The sequence below is a fragment of the Salmo salar genome, chromosome ssa06 (genome assembly GCF_905237065.1).
Source record: "Salmo salar chromosome ssa06, Ssal_v3.1, whole genome shotgun sequence".
Lineage (NCBI taxonomy): Eukaryota > Metazoa > Chordata > Actinopteri > Salmoniformes > Salmonidae > Salmo > Salmo salar.
Genome location: NC_059447.1, coordinates 46,999,057 through 47,017,032, shown reverse-complemented (window position 1 = coordinate 47,017,032; position 17,976 = coordinate 46,999,057). Strand labels below are relative to the sequence as shown.

Genomic DNA, 17,976 nt, shown 5'->3' with positions numbered 1-17,976 from the left:
GGGATGGGTATTTTCTTGCTCCCCACATCACCCGAAACCCATAGTGTTTGACAATCACTATCTTTAAACTGTTTTAACTTTTGATGATGTCATCGGGTAGAACTTTATGTATTTTTCTACAAAACGTAGAAATGCACCATTTTCTTGTAGACACTGGTATTGTGCTGGAGACAATGAAAATGGCCCTTTAAGGCCCCTACTTACACTACTAACCTATCTTTGTAAAGCTTAATGAGATGTATTTTTCCCGCCAGGTCACTAGTCGCTGCGTGTTCTGTGTTGTTGAGTCGTTTATAGCTTTGACTTGATTAATAATTTACAATAGTCCTCTCTGAGCTCGTGTCAATTCCTCACACGTTCTGTTGTGCTCCTCGCCCAGTTTCCTGTGAATTAGAACATCCACGTTGATACAGATAGGGGACTTTCGGGACTGTCGCCTTATGTTTCACAACGTATAAATAAATAGATTAAACATTTCATAGGCAGCCAGTGGGAACACTTTGAGCGTCCAAATGTCTAGACAAAACATCGACCAGTTGCATCGCTCTACTTTGGGCATATATGCGGTGAGTGAGATTGGTTTGAACTCTTGACAATTTTTTAGCATGGCCCTAGATATAAACTTCAACTGAAGGCCTAATTTGCAATGCACATTTGTTGTTTGTATGTATATACTGTTCAATTTGGCGCACTATACTTGTGAGCAGTACTGTATTCTATGGATAAATACAATATGACTTATGAACAGGATGTATCTATACAGCTAACTGTCCAAGATAAGCACCACGCCTTTCAATGTCTCACTGTGTGTGTGTGTGTCTCTCTCTCTCTCTGTGTGTGTGTGTGTGTGTGTGTGTGTGTGTGTGTGTGTGTGTGTGTGTGTGTGTGTGTGTGTGTGTGTGTGTGTGTGTGTGTGTGTGTGTGTGTGTGTGTGTGTGTGTTAACAGAGCCTGATGGATCAGTTCAACCCAAGTCTACAGAAGCTAGTGTCTTTGGGAAACAGCTACATGCAGGCTTTCCAAGGTGAGCATGAGAAAGAAAGGAAATGAAACGGATGACCTTTGTGGCATGCATTTGAATACGATGAAGTGTTCCAATAAAATAGAGTAAATGTGACAAAAAAGTCATTCTCAGCAGTCATACATACAGTATATGACTCTGATTTCTACTAGAGGTCCTTCTCAGAACTATACAATGCTTCCACATCGTTACTATTCAATCCCATCAATGAGAGATCCTTGGCAGTGCCCCTCCTGGAAATGAATGCAAATGTATTTTCATTTTGTCAGAGTTCATAAGGTTTCACTTGTAAAGTACTGCCATATCACCTGGGAATATTTATTACTATGGACCTATAGGCCATAATATAACCTACACATATAGGTTATATATATAACCTATAGGCCATAATATAACCTACACATGTTTCTATTGGTTGAGCTGCTGAATGTAAATATGTCTGTCCATTTATTGTTCTGTCTGCAGCAGTCCTTTTCCACTCCAAGGCAATGAGTTATGGAACATGTATATGTGATGGGCCCAGCTAATTGAATGAATTATAGATTAATCTGTTGATGCATATTAAACAACCTTTCTGCAATTTTCTGCTTTCAGATGAATGTGTTCGTTGTGCTTTTAATGGCATGAGTCTAACTCTGGGATTGTCAGCAAAGTGAATCATATCAACTGGATATGCAATTCAATTGCATGTTTGTTTCTGTGTGTGTGTGTGTGTGTGTGTGTGTGTGTGTGTGTGTGTGTGTGTGTGTGTGTTTAGCTCTTGCTGTAACCAGTGAGGCTTACTTCAGCACCCTTGCTAAGATAGGGGAGCAGGCCTTCCACACCATGTCGTCTCGCTCTATTGGTAAGAACCTCTTCATTCCCTGTGTGTGTGTGTGTGTGTGTGTGTGTGTGTGTGTGTGTGTGTGTGTGTGTGTGTGTGTGTGTGTGTGTGTGTGTGTGTGTGTGTGTGTGTGTGTGTGTGTGTGTGTGTGTGTGTGTGTGTGCGCGTGCACATTACATATGTGCATGTGTCTGCCGTATGGTGTGTATCAGGTCAGTTAAAGAGTATGAGAAAGGTAGAGATGTAGGAACAAAGCTAGAGAAACACAAAGGACCCATGTACTGTATCGGTCCTTTGTGCTGTTTATGGTTGTGGTTATTACCCCAATCACTGCAGTGTCCTTCACCGCACATTGGTACACTTCCTTTTACCGTCACAATACCTCTGGAGCTTTCTTAGACATTTGCGTGTGTGCATGTGTGTGTATGGGACAGAGGGTGGACACTGGGTTGGGTGGGGTTGAATAGCAGATGTGGTGTATGCGTATGAGTTATTTTCTTTTTTTGTTGCTATACACAGTATGTCTGTTCCTGTTTGTATAGAGCAGAGTTACAGAGGTGCGTCTATCTATGTTATTTTTTACCCCATAGTGGAATATGAATTAAAATGAACTTTGCCCACATCAATGTGACTGCAATGTTGATGCATTTTGAGATAACAAGACAACCTATGCGTGAGTCTAACCATAACAACTGGTCCAGAGTCAGTCTTCCCATTTCACTCATAATGCTAATAAGAGGTATAATGCAACCGGAGCCCTTGTTGGGGGGGTGGGGGGTGGGGGGGAGGGGTGTGGGGGGTGGGGGGTGGGGGGGGTTGTCTGTACAATAGCAGTGGAATCCAGGGACAGACAGGTAGTCTTCAGAGCCATATGAATAATAGAGTGTAACAGGCTGTGGGTCCTGTTAAGTTCATTTAACCCAGCCTGAATCTAGCCCCTTACAGACACTGAGGCTAAAAGGCATTGTAGGATTTTAATTTGATCACCCTGTTGCAAGAGTACTTTCCTGTAATTCAGGAAATGTCAAACATGTACTGTATTTGAGGTTTAATAAAAAGGCTTCTGAAGTTTGCAATTTACACTTTGAAATTTCAGACATGATTTACCTTACGGAAAATGTATCAACCCCTACAAAAAAGTACATTAATTATACATAATAATTCACATTTCCTGTTGCTCCAGGATTATTTTCCTGCTGTAGCAAACTGGCTCAAATTAAGATCCTACATCTGACTACTTTTACTTCATGACATTCCTAAAGCATATTATGTACTTTTTACTCCATACATTTTCCCTGACACTCAAAAGTACTCGTTACATTTTGAATGGTTACCAGGACAGAAAATGGTTTAATTCACACACCTATCAAGAGAACATCTCTGGTCATCCCTACTGCATCTGATCTGACGGACTCACTAAACACATGCTTCAATTGTAAAGGATGTCTGAGTGTTGGAGCGTGCCCCTGGCAATCGGTTAATAAAAAAATCGAAGGGAATGGTGCCGCCTGGTTTGCTTAATTTGAGGAATTTGATACTTACAGTAGTAGTAGCAAGCTAACAAAATTAACCTCCGTCCTTCTCATCTTGTCGCCCGCATGCGCTCATCGAAATATAATTTCTTTGGACGAATCAAAAATGACTTTGGAAAACCACTTTGACTCCGCCTCCTAAAGTGCCGTGCTGATTTTAGGCAGCACTAAAAAGGCAGGGGAGGACAGGGCTCTTGATTGGAGTATTCCGTGTAATGCAGTGTAGCCTAGTTTGTTTTACATCATCCCAGCAGGGCAAAAGACTCGGGGCTGAGACAAAATCATTTGGGGCTAAAGCCCCAAAAACTCGTCTGGTGACGTCAATGTTCAGACCCCTTGACTTTTTCCACATTTTGTTACGTTAAGGAATTATTATAAAATGTATTCAATTGTTTTTTCCCCCTTCATCAATCTACACACAATACCCCATAATGACAAAGCAAAAACAGATTTTTAGAATTTCTTGCAAATTTCTTACAAAATAAAAATACAAATATTTCACATTTACATATGTATTCAGACCCTTTACTCAGTACTTTGTTGAAGCACCTTTGGCAGTGATTACAGCCTCGAGTCTTCTTGGGTATGATGCTTCAAGCTTGGCACACCTGTATTTGGGGAGATTCTACCATTCTTCTCTGCAGATCCTCTCAAACTCTGTCAGGTGCGTTGCTGCACAGCTATTTTGACGTCTCACAAGACATGTTTAATCGGGTTCAAGTCCGGGCTCTGGCTGGGCCACTCAAGGACAATCAGAGACTTTTTCCGAAGCCACTCCTGCGTTGTCTTGGCTCTGAAGGTCCCCAAGACCACAGTGACCACAGCTGGACGCCCTTCCATACAGGAAAAAGCATGGTGGTGGCAGCATCATGCTTTGGGGATGTTTTTCAGCGGCAGGGACTGGGAGACTAGTCAAGATCGAAGAAAAGATGAATGGAGCAAAGTACAGAGAGATCCTTTATGAAAACCTGCTCCAGAGGGCTTAGGACCTCAGACTGGGGTGCTCCACACTGCCCTTTCCCACCTGGACAAAAGGAACACCTATGTGGGAATGCTGTGCATTGACTACAGCTCATCGTTCAACACCATAGTGCCCACGAAGCTCATCACTAAGCTAAGGACTCTGGGACTAAACACCTTCCTCTGCAACTGGATCCTGGACTTCCTGACGGGCCGCCCCCATGTGGTAAGAGTAGGCAGCAACACGTCTGCCACACTGATCCTCAACACTGGGGCCCCTCAGGGGTGTGTACTTAGTCCCCTCCTGTACTCCAGGTTCACCCATGACTGCGTGGCCAAACACAACTCCAACACCATCATTAAGCTTGCAGACGACACAACAGTGATAGGCCTGATCACAGACAACGATGAGACAGCCTATAGGGAGGAGGTCAGAGACCTGGACGTGTGGTGCCAGGACAACAACCTCTCCCTCAACGTGATCAAGACTAAGGAGATGATTGTGGACTACAGGAAAAGGAGGACCGAGCATGCACCCCATTCTCATTGACAGGTCTGTAGTGGAGGAGATTGAGATCTTCAAGTTCCTTGGTGTCCACTTCATCAACAAACTAACATGGTCCAAGCATACCAAGACAGTCGGGAAGAGGACACGACAAAAACCTATTCCCCCTCAAGAGACGCAAAAGATTTGACATGGGTCCTCAGATCCTCAAAAGGTTCTATAGCTGCACCATCGAGAGCATCCTGATTGGTTGCGTCACTGCCTGGTATGGCAACTGCTCGGCCTCCAACCACAATGCACTACAGAGGGTAGTGCAAACGGCCCAGTACATCACTGGGGCCAAGCTTCCTGCCATCCAGGACCTCTATACCAGGCGGTGTCAGAGGAAGGCCCTAAAAATGGTCAAAGACTCCAGCCACCCTAGTCATTGACTGTTCTCTCTACTACTGCACGGCAAGCAGTACCGGAGCGCCAAGTCTAGGTCCAAGAAGCTTTTAAATAGCTTCTACCCCAAGCCATAAGACTCCTGAACATCTAATCAAATGGCTACATAGACCACTTGCATTGCCCCCCCCTCATCTTTTACGCTGCTGCTACTCTATTATTATCTATGCATAAGTCACTTTAATAACTCTACCCACATGTATATATTACCTCAATTACCTTGACTAACCGGTACCCCCGCACATTGAGGTAAATTACTTCTATGCTCGCTTTTATGCATAGAGTAATGCCTCACGATTGTTATTTTACTGCTGCTCTTTAATTATTTGTTAGTTTATTTCTTATTTTTTGGGGGGTATTTTGTCTTAAAACTGCATTGTTGGTTAACCTCTCTAGGGTCGGCGGGATGAAATCGTCCCACCTACTCAACAGCCAGTTGAATCCCGTGGCGCGTTATTCACATACCTTAGAAATGCTATTACTTCAATTTCTCAAACATATGACTATTTTACACCATTTTAAAGACAAGACTCTCGTTAATCTAACCACACTGTCCGATTTCAAAAAGGCTTTACAACGAAAGAAAAACATTACATTATGTCAGCAGAGTACCCAGCCAGAAATAATCAGACACCCATTTTTCAAGCTAGCATATAATGTCACATAAACCCAAACCACAGCTAAATGCAGCACTAACCTTTGATGATCTTCATCAGATGACAACCCTAGGACATTATGTTATACAATACATGCATGTTTTGTTCAATCAAGTTCATATTTATATCAAAAACCAGCTTTTTACATTAGCATGTGACATTCAGAACTAGCATACCCCCCGCAAACTTCCGGTGAATTTACTAAATTACTCACGATAAACGTTCACAAAAAACATAACAATTATTTTAAGAATTATAGATACAGAACTCCTCTATGCACTCGCTATGTCCGATTTTAAAATAGCTTTTCGGTGAAAGCACATTTTGCAATATTCTAAGTAGATAGCCCGGCATCACAGGGCTAGCTATTTAGACACCCACCAAGTTTAGCACTCACCAAAATCAGATTTACTATAACAAAAATGTTATTACCTTTGCTGTCTTCGTCAGAATGCACTCCCAGGACTTCTACTTCAATAACAAATGTTGGTTTGGTTCAAAATAATCCATAGTTATGTTCAAATATCCTCTGTTTTGTTTGTGCGTTCAAGACACTATCCGATTGGTAAAGAAGGGTGACGCGCACGACGCATTTCGTGACAAAACATTTCTAAATATTCCATTACCGTACTTCGAAGCATGTCAACCGCTGTTTAAAATCAAGTTTTATGCCATTTTTCTCATGAAAAAGCGATAATATTCCGACCGGGAAAGCGTGTTTAGGTTCAAAGACGAAAGAAAATAAAAACATGGGGTCGACTCGTGCACGCGCCTCAGCCCATTGTCCTCTGATAGAGCACTTGCCAAAAGCGCTATTGTTTTTCAGCCAGTGTCTGGAATTACATCATTCAGCTTTTTCCTGCCTTCTGAGAGCCTATGGGAGCCGTAGGAAGTATCACGTTACAGCAAAGATCCTCAGTCTTCAATAAACAGAGTCAAGAAGCTCAAGGAATGGTCAGACAGGCCACTTCCTGTAAGGAATCTGCTCAGGTTTTTGCCTGCCATATGAGTTCTGTTATACTCACAGACACCATTCAAACAGTTTTAGAAACTTTAGGGTGTTTTCTATCCAATGCCAATAATTATATGCATATTCTAGTTTCTGGGCAGTAGTAATAACCAGATTAAATCGGGTACGTTTTTTATCCGGCCGTGTAAATACTGCCCCCTACCCCCAACAGGTTAAGGGCTTGTAAGTAAGCATTTCACCTTAAGGTGACCTGTTGTATTCGGCGAATGTCACATAAACATTTTGATTTGATTTATTGTTCCAAAAATGCAGTATGATACAGTGTTTTGAGTTAGTGAATTACTGGCAGAAATTGACTGTAGATTTTTTGAACAAGGTTTGTAAAATTCCTGAAACATTGTACAGTATATTACTGTATTCTTGGGGTAGAGCATTCTCACTCACGGATGCAAAAACTATAGCTTTTTACAAGGCATGCCTTAAAATATGTTAGTGGGCCAGAGACTCACTCCCCGCCCACAGCATTTTCTCACAATGCACCATAATTTATTCTGTAAAACACATTTAAGGTATTTTTCTGTGCATTCTACAGTGTTTTACTGCCTTGTGCCATCAAACCCCTGCAACTTGTCCAGAACGCTGTAGCCCACCTGGTATTCAAAGTTCTCCTATGTCATCCTGCTCCTCCGCACACTCCTCTGGCTTCCAGTCGAAGCGCGCATCCATTACAAGACCATGGTGCTTGCCTACGGAGAAGCAAGAGGAACTGCTCCTCCCTATCTTCAGGCTATGCTTAAACCCCACAGCCCAACCCGAGCACTTTGTTCTGCCACCTCTGGTCTTCTGGCCTTCCCACCCACACTCAGCCCAGTCCAAGATCTTCTCTGTCCTGGCACACCAATTGGGGAACCAGCTTCCCCCTGAATCTAGTACAATAGAGTCCTTGCTCATCTTTCGAAAGCACCTGAAACACTACCTCTTCAAACAGGTAGGGTTGCCCCACCTAGCTGGTTGCCCCACTTAGCTGTTTTAGGATGAATACACTACCTGTAAGTCGCTCTGGATAAGAGCATCTGCTAAATGACTAAAATGACAAATTTAAAATTACAGATATGCATTAAAACACATTTATGATATTTTACTGTGAATTCTACAGTGTTTTACTGTTGAAATTACAGAAACGTCTTACAGTGTTGTGAGAGAGAGGAGCCAACAGGCAGACATTTTATATAGGATCATTTCAAGTAAACAGACAAACACAGGTCCATGACCAAATGACAAGATAAAAGTTGTACATGTTCCCAAACAGAGAGGAAACAAAACAATAGAGAAACGTTGGTCGCAGTAAAGGACCTGTTTTCAGAATAAGATGTCCATCACGCCATTGGGCGTTTCAGAATGAGGGGAACCTTCAGAGCTTCATGTCTCCGACGCAACCTGAGTGACGTGACAATGAAAGTTCCATCCAACCTATAATATATTAGCCATATAGAAATTGGTGAGGGTAAGATGGTGTCCGTTTCTGTGGTGACAGCTGGGAGTCACATGACCACGGTTGGATGAGGTGATTGGCCAGGTCAGGGTTGTTCTCAGCCCCACAGCAGACTTAGGATGTTTGGCTCAGGCATTCCAGGATCCCCACCACGAGCAAAACCCAGATAGAGCACCGTGGGGATGAAACCCCAGCGGATGACGAACTGTCCGGCCTGGAATACCGTCTGCAGGCGTTGTTTGGTCTCCTTGCTGAACTTCGCCATGGTACTATGCAGGTAAACTCCGGCGAAGGTAGACAGGTATCTAGCAGGTTCACACAGGTATCTAGCAGGTTCACACAGGTATCTAGCAGGTTCACAACAACAGCACTGCACTAGTCATTTTCCTGTATTAGAATACAAAATGAAGAATTAAGAGTGTATGGCAATTGCACCTTGGTTGTAGTTATTCACCTGTAAAAACAACTCACCATTCTGTGTTTCTCTAGTTCCGCTGGTTCCACTCTGAGGTGCTGCAGGAGATGGACAACAATGTCAAACTGGATAAGGACTACATAGCAGTGAGTAGCCACTCTCCTGTACATACCCCTTTTTCACATACTGTACCCCCTTGTGTTGACAGTACAGAAGTAGTGTAGTAAAGTGCATGGACTGGCACACAGACAGAATCAGAAGGGAGTAGAGAAGTAGTGGGCAGTGCTCAAGAATGGTGGAACATTCCTGATACGGGAAACTGTTGAGCGTGAAAAACCAAGCAGCGTTGCTGTTCTTGACACCCTCAAACTGGTGCATCTAGCAAGGGCACGTAAATATTTTGTCTTGCCCATTCACCCTCTGAATGGCACACATACACAATCCATCTCTCAACTGCCTTAAGGCTTAAAAATCCTTCTTTAACCTGTCTCCTCCCCTTCATCTATACTGATTGAAGTGGATTCAACAGGTGAGATCCACAAGGGATCATAGCTTTCACCTGGATTCACCTGGTCAGTCTGTCATGGAAAGAGCAGGTGTTCCTAATGTTTTGTACACTCAATGTAACCGTGTCTGGCATTGGTGTAATATGTCCTCCAGGGCAGCAGGAGGCGATATGAGATGTAGGTACGGACCCAGGCCACATCTTTGAAGAGGCAGTTGAGGGGAGGGGCTTACCAGGTCAGTCCACTCACTGTGTGTGTGTGTGTGTGTGTGTGTGTGTGTGTGTGTGTGTGTGTGTGTGTGTGTGTGTGTGTGTGTGTGTGTGTGTGTGTGTGTGTGTGTGTCAGAGGAGGTTGGTGGCACCTTAATTGGGGAGGACGGCTCATGGTGATGGCTGGAGCGGAACAGGTGTAATGGTGTCAAACACATGGTTTCCATGGTTTCCATGTGTTTGATGCCGTTCCATTTGCGCCGTTCCGGCCATTATTATGAGCTGTCCTCCCCTAACAGCCTGTGTGTGTCAGATAAAGAGTATGAGTAAAATAAATAAAAAATAAAGATTAAGAGTGCACCGTGGAGTACTCCATTGTTTTACATTTCTGTAAAGTATTTCCACAGTGTGTGTGTGTCAGAGAAAGTTTTATATTTACGTACTGTGTGTGTGCGCCCACAGGATGAGTACATTCACTTCCTGAGGGATAGTCAGCGCGAGGCTCTGATGGAGGAGGAAAGGAGATACCGTTTCCTGGCTGAGAAACACTGTGGTCTCACTCAGTCCATCATCTATCTCATGAACAAGGTAGTGTAGCTTACTGCGCTCTCATTTAATCATACACACACAATAATATATGCCATTTAGCACACGCTTTTATCCAAACCGACTTACAGTCAGGCATGCATGCATTTTACGTATGGATGGTCCCTCGAAGCAAACCCACTATCCTGGCATTTCAAGTGCCATGCTCTACCAACTGAGCTACAGACCACCCTCTCCAATAGTGTCATAAACCACATTCATCATAGAAAGAACCTTGGCTGGTTTCCAATATGACAACCTGCTCCTGGCCTTTTCCTTGTTTTCTCCAATTTGTGGATTTAAAGGGAATGAATAAGTAGGCTCCACCATACCTAGTTTGATCCTTTCTGTTTTTGTTTTTTTTGAGAGAGAGAGAGAGAGAGAGAGAGAGAGAGAGTCACCAAAGTAAGAGAGAAGAGAGTGCGTTTCCTGACTAGATTAAAGCCAATCAATAAACAAGTTCAATGAAAGTAATGTAATGTGTGTGTGTTTTCGATGGGCCAGACAGGGGCAGGGGGAGGCCTACAGCAGATAGCTGATGGATGGAGAGACCAGGTCAACGCCACCAGACGACCTGGATCCCAGAACCCCTCTCGCCTGGACCAGGACAACACGTCCAGAATGAGGGAGGAGGACAGGGGGAGCCAATGGTCAGGCAAAGAGGAGCAGCCTCTGGGAAGAGTGCCCTCCAGAGGTGGGGGCATGATATACTATATATATGCACTACAGTATACCAAACCGATAGAGTTAGATAGAGTACTCATCTTCATGCCCAGTTGACTACTTTGGTCGAAGCCGTCAATGGCAATGTTCATGATAAAACAGGTTACAGTATGTCCATCAGGAGTCCTCTGTCTGGCTCTGTAACCATACCATAAATAAATACTATGTACATACCATACCCAAAGTGTTCAGGTGTCTTTCCTCTCCTATGACCTGCCCTCCTGGCCCTCTGATGTTCACACATCCTCTCCTCTTTCCTCCCTCCCCTCTCAACCTTCACCCCCCCCTCCCCCCGCCCCCACTCCAGGCCCATCACCCCAAAACACCCGTTCCCGCTCCAGCTCAATTGGGGAGTCCCTAGGTATGGGTGAAGGTGGAGGAGGGAGACCTATGAGAGCTCTGGTGTCCCACCCCGCTAACTCCAACAGCCCCACCCTGCTGCCCTTATCCCGGGGGGAGGTGGTGAGCGTGCTGGTGCAGAAGCCCCGTAACGGCTGGCTCTATGGCCGGGCAGAGAACAGCTCATGGTGAGGGAGAGGGAGGGAGAGAGAGAGAGAGATGCTCCTGCCTTTGTGGCAGAGCTGATCTCACAGAACAACATTGTATAAGGAAAACTTCAATCCGTTTGAGAGATACTCCACTAGATACTGTAGTATTTGGGATATGTATCAGAAAATTTTAACCTGTTTTAATATATATATTTTTAGCTTACTTGCTTATGACGTGCTGAATGTTAGCATGCCATAGCTCTCTGTCCTTCATAGAAACTCATAGAAATGTATCTCTTCTCTGTTTCCCCCCACAGTCAGGGCTGGTTCCCAGCTGCCTATGTGGGGCCACTGGAGGAGGCCCCAATATCAACTGGCTCCAGGTGATCCTCTAGCTCCACTGTCTCTTAAAGGGACAGTTTACCCAAATGTCCCCTCAAGGGAAATTATATGTGAATTATGAAACATTGCTAGTGAGTTATGTTGATCGTGTTTTATATTCTAAAAATACTTGCTAATGCTAATGCTGTTTTGACTTTTGGTGATCTTTGACCCTTCAGTAGCTCCACCCTTAGGAGCACCCACAGTATGGACAACCTGCTAGACCAATCAGGAGGCAGCAGCCACGGCAGACCCCCGCCCCCGCCTCCACCCAATAGACAGACAGAGATGCGTCCAATCACACCCATCATGGAGAGAAGGGTGGAGTCTCACTCTGACAACAAGGTAGTGCTGCCTGGGTGAATGATCACTGAGGATCGATGTTGGCTATGAAAGTCTTGTTAAAGTCTAGTGTTTACAGTGTTTACTCTATGGTGAGCCTGCTGTACTACACTAACGTGGTGTTTCTGATAAATCAATGTTGGTTTGTTATTGTTAACATGATAGTCTGAGGAAAGTCTCTGAGTGAAAGTGATTGCTATTCAGGTTTTTGGTGAGGCATAACAAGTAATGAAAAGCTAGTTATAGTAAAAGCTAGTTAGAATGGAGTTAAAGCTGAAAAGGTTTAATGAAAGCTTCAAATAGAGAAGTTAGTATTTAAAATCTGCTGCATGTTTGTCCTCTGGCCAGCAGGGGCACTGTGGCAATATGCTGTTCTCTGGTGGATGCAGGGGGGAGGCTCCAGCTGCTGACAGTGTAGGGGGGTGAGGAGTGTGTGTGTGTGTGTGTGTGTGTGTGTGTGTGTGTGTGTGTGTGTGTGTGTGTGTGTGTGTGTGTGTGTGTGTGTGTGTGTGTGTGTGTGTGTGTGTGTGTGTTTGCATGGTGTTGGATCTTTGCATGGTGTGGATTACACACCCATAGATGCTCTGCCCCCCTCTCTGGGTTTCAGCTCTATATGTAAAAATGTTTGCATAGGTTGGAATAGATACCTTTAAAGTTGTGTTCTTTCCTCTCCATGCAGAGAGGAGAGCGCCATGGTGGACCTGTGCCAAACCTCTTCCCAAAGTAAGGAACAACCATTGCAGTTCTCATCAGTCCTTTATTCATTACTAAGAAGTGATATCTAGAGAGATTGTTCAAGATTGACGTCGAAATTGGATGTTTATCCATGTTCCGAGGACGTAGGGAAATGCCATCAAAACAAGCCAATAAGGGCAACAGTGAACGCTATTACCATCAAGTAGGCTTGGGTTTTTCTAGGGCATTATGGACAGGTACGGTGGCTGGGTGTAATCCCATGATTCTGGATCAGAAGGTTGTGTGTTGGATCCCAGTTATGGACAGAAACAAATAGTTCAGAGTTCCTCTGTCCAGTGTCTGTGTTCTTTTGCCCATCTTAATCTTTTATTTTTATTGGCCAGGCTGAGATATGGCTTTTTCTTTGCAACTCTGCCTAGAAGGTCAGCATCCCGGAGTCGCCTCTTCACAATTGACGTTGAGACTGTTGTTTTGCGTGTACCATTTAATGAAGCTGCCAGTTGAGGACTTGTGAGGTGTCTGTTTCTCAAACTAGTCACTCTAATGTACTTATCCTCTTGCTCAGTTGTGCACCGGGGCCTTCCACTTCTCTTTCTATTCTGGTTAGGGCCAGTTTGCGCTGTTCTGTGAAGGGAGTAGTACACAGCATTATACGAGATCTTCAGTTTCTTGGCAATTTCTCTCATGGAATAGCCATAATTTCTCAGAACAAGAATAGACAGACGAGTTTCAGCAGAAAGTTATTTGTTTCTAGCCATTTCGAGCCTGTAATCAAACCCACAAATGCTGATACTCAACTAGTCTAAAGAAGGACAGTTTTATTGCTTCTTTAATCAGAACAACAGTTTTCAGCTGTGCTAACATAATTGCAAAAGGGTTTTCTAATGATAAATTAGCCTTTTAAAATGATAAACTTGGATTAGCTAACACAACGTGCCATTGGAACACAGGAGTGATGGTTGCTGATAATAGGCCTCTGTAGATTTTCCATAAAAAATCAGCCGTTTCCAGCTACAATAGTCATTTACAACATTAACAATGTCTACACTATATTTCTGATCAATTTGATGTTATTTTAATGGACCAAAAATGTACTTTTCTTTCAAAAACAAGGACATTTCTAAGTGTTCCCAAACTTTTGAATGGTAGTATATACGTATATATAACATATCCCAAACCTTAACCCTTACTTTAAAGTGGCAATCAGCAGTAAAAACAATAACAAAGCAGACTACCCACCCCTGGTTCGATAAAAAGGAAAGTGATGGGGCTGGAGAAATGAAATCACTCTCAAATTCATAGACAGAGCTATGAATACGAAGACTGGCCATCCATGATATCAAAATGATAGTTTTAACCGTTTTCTTTGTTTACAAATGTTGAGGCAAAATAAGCTTACACTTTAAGTTCTATTGGGGTATGACAGTTGAACTAAGCTCATGAGGCATTTCTAAATTATATTCTTCAAGAATCAATGGGTACATATCATGAATTTATAAGTCCAAAAATGTATTGATTGCCCCTTTAACCATTGGAATAAGTGCCTGAACTTCATGTTTTAACCCTATCCCAAACCTTAACCCTTACCTTAACTATTGGTATGAGTGCCTAAACCTAACCCTTAACTTCAAAATGTGACGTTTGGAGGAACGGAACGATACAGAGGAGCAGGAGTCAACCCAGGTTGTCAAAAATATTTGGAGCGACTCTCGAAATTAGATGGGGGCTCCTGAGTGGCGCAGCGGTCTAAGGCACTGCGTCTCAGTGCTTGAGGTGTCACTACAGACACACTGGTTCGATTCCAGGCTTCATCACAACCGGCTGTGATTGGGAGTACCATAGGCCGGCGCTCAATTGGCCCAGTGTTGTCTGGGTTTGGCTGGTGTAGGCTGTCATTGTAGATAAGAATTTGTTCTTAACTGACTTGCCTAGTTAAATAAAGGTTTAATAAAGAAATAAAAATAATATTGTTACAATATCATGTGTGAACTGAAATATCTCTGTTCTCTCAATCTGTCTTTGTTGTATAGGGGCACTAACCCTTTCGCCACTGTCAAGCTGAAGCCCACATCCACAGATGACCGATCTGCTCCACGGCTTCGTCGGTGAAGAGGTCACGCCCTTGAAAGGTACTGGGCGCGTTCCAGGTTGACTACATTTCAGTCGTTGGATTGCGTAAAAAAATGGTTTCATGCCACTTTATTGACTGTGCAGTCGACTGCTATATCATATGATTCACTGATCTGTTAAATAAATATTTATCCAGGCGGGTCTGAAATGTAGTCAGCCTAAAACGCGTCCACTACCATGCAGCAGGGGTTTTAGGGTTGATGACCTAAAATTGCCCCAAATCTTCCCAAATTGTTGGAAACTGTCTTAAAACTGCCCCAAACTTTCCCTAAGCAGCCCCTAATACCAATCTTGTACAGTAGGTTATTTATATCCATATTATGTAGTTTATTAGATGACTACAGTGATAAAAGAACTTCAGGGGGCAGTGTAAGATGCCAGAAACCCTAATAGATGCTTGGTGCACTGATTGACCTGAAAAGTGCAATGATAATTTTTATTTAATTAGTGAGACAAATCTTTGAGAGTGCTCATTTATGCACTTTTCTTCAGAATCAGGGATATACATGTCAGGTACAGGAAATATCATGGTAGAAGAAGTTGTTTTATCAAAGCCTTTTGCATTGTTGTCTTCAAGTAGCTCTTTTATTTAGCTTTGCTTGTACAGTACCAATATGGCAGTTTAAACCAATACGTAACTTTGATGCTAAACTACAGTGAACCACAGTGAGCTAATCTTTCTCTTAGGAATGCCATGTAGATAGATTGTTATGACAAGTGAGTTTGAGCTACTAACTTAACAGTGCTGTTTTATCCAGTGCCTTTAGTAAATGTACTATAAGATTTGTATGTGTTTCTTTGTTCATGCTGGCAGTAGGGTGGACTACTACTGTAGTGAAGAACCCAGGGTTGTCAATTGTAATCCACCAATGGGGATACTTAACCTAAATTACCCTTAGTATGTACCCAGCTATGTAAATGGGTGACGTGAGAGTGTTGAGCTAATGTTATAGCTGTAACTGAACAAATCATTTTTACTTTACTGCTAGAATAAAAATGGCAGCTGCTTTTCACATTGTTCCAAATTCCTTTAATCAGACAGAAATACATCCTCTGATTCTGAAGTTTTTTAGTTGCTGTCGATATTTTAGTAGTTATTGAGGGCCACTCGGTAGTGCTGAGCGATTAACCAAAATGTATTTTTTGGGGGGGGTGGGGTGGGGGGGGGGGGGGTTATTGAACAACCAATTGACCAACGTTGGTTCATTTATTTGAATTCCATATAGTTATTTTTTTGTGAGACCAACGTGCCGTTTCTGTAGAGAGAAATCAAATAATTCACAAGAGAAAGTAAGTCAAGAACTATGTGGGACGCTTGGCTGTATTATTAAGCCAATAATTAAACCTAAATCAGCACAGAAATGTGGTAATTAACTACAATGTTAGATACACACAGACCAAATAGACCACATGAGAGGAATGTACACAACACAACGACGAGAGGGATAGAGACAATCTGTGAAAGTGTTCCTTTTCTCCTTTGAAGAACTAGTAAAATTATTTCGGCAGACTGCTCTGCAACATTATTAGACAGGCTAGCCTAGCTAAACAGGATGACAAAAGACAGTACAGTATAGGGAGCACAGAGATACTGTAACGTTAGATGGTTGGGCTGGCTGGCTGCTACTACTTGAGCAGAGATAAGATGATGACTTTAAGAAATGAAAAATGATAAAGTCATCAGGTAAAAACGAAGTAATGTACACAACTGAAATATGTTATTATTATCATAGTAATTTTCTATTTTTTCTATTGATGTCTACGCAATGTGGACCTGACAGAGACAATGGAATATTTGTAATGTTTTGGCAATTGAATGTTCACTATTTTTGGTTTGTAGCTTTAAAATCATTTAAATTGTTTTATTTTGTAATGCATTTAACGTGTACCCCTTTCCTGCATTCAAATGACCACATTGCTCTCTAGTGGCCTCATTGATGGAATGTTATTAATAGTTTACATAATTTCACAATTAATAAACATACTTTTTAAAAAGCCGCCGAAAATCTGTGAAACGATTTTGATATATTTCCGTCTTCTGTGATGTAATATTGGGATGAAAACTCAAAATGTAATACATTTCATAAACATGTGAATGAGGGGTACACTTTTGTTTCAAAGTAGATTTGTTTAAGACTACCAACACTCTGTGTGACTCTGATTTAGCCCACTGCAGTAAAAGGCAAAATATATTATCGAAACCAAAATCGAAAACCGTGATTACTTTTTTGTAATCAAACTGAAACCGAACCGACCTCAAAAAGTACTAATCGCTCAGCACTACCAATTGGAGAAGAAAGGAGACAAACAGAGGAGACCTTAAAGGAATGAGTGAGTCAGTTGTTCTTGAGGCATTTTTATATTTTATTTTATTTTGTTCTTTCACAGTTTCATCTTTTGGTGTGTTTTTACAACAGCTCATTACCAAAGGAGAGAGGGATGGAGGGATGGGGAGGAAAGGAAAGGAGGAGAGCAGTGCCAGAAAGTTGAAATAGAGATAGAAAGAGACAGAAACAAGTGACAGAGAAAGAGAAAGAGTGGGGGAAGAGGGAGAGAGAAAAAGGGGGGTGAAGTAAAATCAACCCAAAGGAGATATGACTTTCTCTCATTTTGAAATATCTACATTATTATTTTAACATGAGGTTATTGGCCTTTCAGGCGTTCTGATAACTATACATAAACAGAAATACATACGTTTGTATAAAAAGGAAAAAATAAATAGGTTGGGGTTGTGGGTGGGAGTGGGAGTGGGGGAGAGGGGTAAGTTAGCGGGGTGGGGGCGGGAGCCACGACACCCTTCCTCCAGGGCAGTAGTAGTCGTGCGCTTGAGTGGAAGAGAGCTGGGTGTCAGTGAGGGCAGGTGGAGGGATGAGGTGGGGGAGGAAGGGTCGCGTGTGGGGGTCGGCTGCAGACTGGAAGAGGGGGAGTATCGGGGCTGGGTGGTGGAGCACTAGTCGGTTTAGGAAGGTGTCTATTACTCGTGCACCAGGGCAACGAACTCTGAAAGAGAACAAGAAAAGACAAGAGGTTAGAGCACTCTGTAGACGCTGTGGAAAATCTGATTACACTATGATGATACAGGTGTGTAGATGTGTCCGT

The 17,976-nt window shown here is 42.8% G+C and overlaps 3 protein-coding genes across 9 annotated transcripts in view; 1 reads left to right on the top strand and 2 right to left on the bottom strand.

Annotated features, from left to right (window-relative positions):
• Positions 1-331: 331 nt before the first annotated feature.
• On the top strand, positions 332-15,890 carry LOC106607403 (brain-specific angiogenesis inhibitor 1-associated protein 2-like protein 2). Of its 4 annotated transcripts, XM_045720656.1 has the most exons (12): positions 332-566; positions 948-1,023; positions 1,778-1,864; positions 8,892-8,963; positions 9,478-9,558; positions 9,995-10,120; positions 10,622-10,811; positions 11,148-11,367; positions 11,646-11,711; positions 11,889-12,054; positions 12,731-12,774; positions 14,778-15,890. In XM_045720656.1, the coding sequence occupies exons 6-12, from the start codon at positions 10,040-10,042 to the stop codon at positions 14,854-14,856; spliced, it is 846 nt and encodes a 281-aa protein (XP_045576612.1). In that variant the 5' UTR covers positions 332-566; positions 948-1,023; positions 1,778-1,864; positions 8,892-8,963; positions 9,478-9,558; positions 9,995-10,039; the 3' UTR covers positions 14,857-15,890. The 4 variants fall into 4 exon arrangements, with proteins under 4 accessions (XP_045576612.1, XP_045576613.1, XP_045576614.1 ...); XM_045720657.1 differs by lacking the exon at positions 948-1,023 and having other exon boundaries at positions 339-566; XM_045720658.1 differs by lacking the exons at positions 332-566; positions 948-1,023; positions 1,778-1,864 and having other exon boundaries at positions 8,676-8,963; positions 11,892-12,054.
• Positions 8,121-8,667, bottom strand: LOC106607438 (mitochondrial import receptor subunit TOM7 homolog). The gene has a single exon (XM_045720660.1). It carries the CDS (start codon positions 8,665-8,667, stop codon positions 8,500-8,502), a length of 168 nt encoding a protein of 55 aa, XP_045576616.1. The 3' UTR covers positions 8,121-8,499.
• Positions 15,891-17,223: 1,333 nt separating the features above from the next.
• Positions 17,224-17,976, bottom strand: part of LOC106607439 (parvalbumin-7) — a 51,527-nt gene continuing 50,774 nt past the window's right edge. For all 4 annotated transcript variants that reach the window (XM_014204380.2, XM_014204378.2, XM_014204379.2 and 1 more), the window contains exon 5: positions 17,224-17,877. In XM_014204380.2, the coding sequence (XP_014059855.1) occupies positions 17,852-17,877 (26 nt within the window). In that variant the 3' untranslated portion in view covers positions 17,224-17,851. The remainder of the gene's footprint in view (positions 17,878-17,976) is intronic.

Bases quoted from the DNA above. Each gene is read 5' to 3' on its own strand.
- LOC106607438 (XM_045720660.1), bottom strand. From the start codon at position 8,667: ATGGCGAAGTTCAGCAAGGAGACCAAACAACGCCTGCAGACGGTATTC.
- LOC106607403 (XM_045720656.1), top strand. From the start codon at position 10,040: ATGGAGGAGGAAAGGAGATACCGTTTCCTGGCTGAGAAACACTGTGGT. The intron at 10,812-11,147 runs GTGGGGGCATGA...CCCCCACTCCAG, and splicing joins GGGAAGAGTGCCCTCCAGAG to GCCCATCACCCCAAAACACC. The intron at 11,712-11,888 runs GTGATCCTCTAG...TTGACCCTTCAG, and splicing joins CCAATATCAACTGGCTCCAG to TAGCTCCACCCTTAGGAGCA.